A 1,702-nucleotide genomic window follows, 5' to 3' on the forward strand; every position below is an offset into this window, starting at 1 on the left:
GGTCACGATTACGAGACGTCGTTCATACTTCCGTGCTCATTTCCTCGCAGGTTCATAGACGAAACAATGAGAATCGTCGGGTGCTGTATACTCATTTTACGAGTGTAGTGGTGAGTTATCTTTCGGCGAAATCTTGAAAACTTGCTCATATTTGACGTCAAGGACACAAAGGCGACGCAGCGTATCATTGGAAACGGTAGGCTCCATTGCAGCGCCTTGGATTGTTTTGCTGACCGTCTTGTTTAGTTCGCGACTCAATCTTCCGAGGTTACCTCCAGTCTGCAGCCCTCGTTTGATCTGCTTTTGCTTTCTTGTGCTAGATCCCACTGCTCTCGTCGCATCTCCATCATTGATCGTTGTATTCACTCTGATATCCTGGCTACTATGCCCGTCGCATCAAGATTCGCATTCTCATTCCCAACAATCCCGCCATATTATATCCCCTTGCAATGTCCTCCCTAATCCTTAATTCTTCTGAAACCTCTAACCCTACACACATCTAAAAGGTTTATTGACCGCTACTCTTGCCGATTTTCCCCTCCCGTGATCATGATCATGACCATGTACCACACTCTCCTCCATACCTCATCTTCTGTTGTCCGCATCCCCCAAGAAAATGTATAAACTACACACGCTGTCCCTTCTCCGCGCTCTGATCCCGACTACGTTTTTATTGTCGTATTATACAATGCTGTATGTGTAATTAATTGGTGATGATAGTCCATTTTTTGCTCGCCCATGCATTACGGACCGCGACCTATTGACTCCTAACTATGTGGTGATTCTTTGCAAAAAAAGTGTGTCATCGGGGTTTTTGTCGTAGAAATGGAGATATGGTCCTGTTTCAGAGCTTGCTGATATCATATCCTATCAGATTATTTCTCTCTTCATTTCAATCATCGGAAATTGACAATCTATTTTTATGAGCAGATGATGATTGGGACGGCCCGGGTGAGGCGCAAGAGCATGGTGTTCGAACAGCAATCGAACAGCTACTAGTAGGCATATTGAGTCATACGGACATCGGTAGCTTTGCGATTCCAACAGATTTACAACGGAAATGATAATTGGTAAAATGACCATGATACACTTCGAATTCGAATTGAACCCGGTTACGATTGTTGAACTGCAGCTGCTGGCAGCTGCAATAAAGTCAGCACACCGAGTTGAAAAAACATGAATAGGTAGGCACATACGTTCATGAAGTTCCAAAGCCTTGGCCTCCTCTACAACTTCCATAAAGTTCTCATACCCTTGCTCATCGAGTATATTGAGATCCCACCGATTTTTAGGTATCACATCCACAAGAATTTGCTCCGAATACTTTGCAGCTGGCCGGGGCCTGATAATGCCACAGTGACCATCAGCATTTTCCTTTTCCAGTTCGTAGAAAGAGACGTTGGTGCCAAAGGCACTGATACCGTGCATCTTGTAGGGCGAACTCTCGAACCCTTGGTAGAATCGTTTTCGTATTTGTTCATCGGCTGCAAATCTTGCGTATGTGTTTCCAAGATATTTTGGAGCTTTGGCATTGACGAAGAATATGGTTTCGTCATTTTTCATGACGGATAATGTGACGATGAAATTGTTGGTGTCTCTGTTAGTACTGTAACTGGCGTGGACTTGAATAGCCGGGGGGAGTTGAGGACAGATGAGGTAGCCTTCGTTGATTGGGAAACAGTGGTTGAGGACGCTGTTCCAG

The 1,702-nt window shown here is 44.8% G+C and overlaps 1 protein-coding gene across 1 annotated transcript; it reads right to left on the reverse strand.

Moving 5' to 3' along the window:
• Positions 1–870: 870 nt before the first annotated feature.
• On the reverse strand, positions 871–1,563 carry LACBIDRAFT_303964 (uncharacterized protein; the record flags this gene model as incomplete). Its single annotated transcript, XM_001891000.1, has 2 exons — positions 871–1,142; positions 1,197–1,563. 2 exons carry the CDS (start codon positions 1,561–1,563, stop codon positions 871–873), a joined length of 639 nt encoding a protein of 212 aa, XP_001891035.1.
• Between the last annotated feature and the right edge of the window lie 139 nt (positions 1,564–1,702).

Source organism: Laccaria bicolor, genomic scaffold (genome assembly GCF_000143565.1).
Source record: "Laccaria bicolor S238N-H82 LACBIscaffold_269 genomic scaffold, whole genome shotgun sequence".
Taxonomy (NCBI): domain Eukaryota; kingdom Fungi; phylum Basidiomycota; class Agaricomycetes; order Agaricales; family Hydnangiaceae; genus Laccaria; species Laccaria bicolor.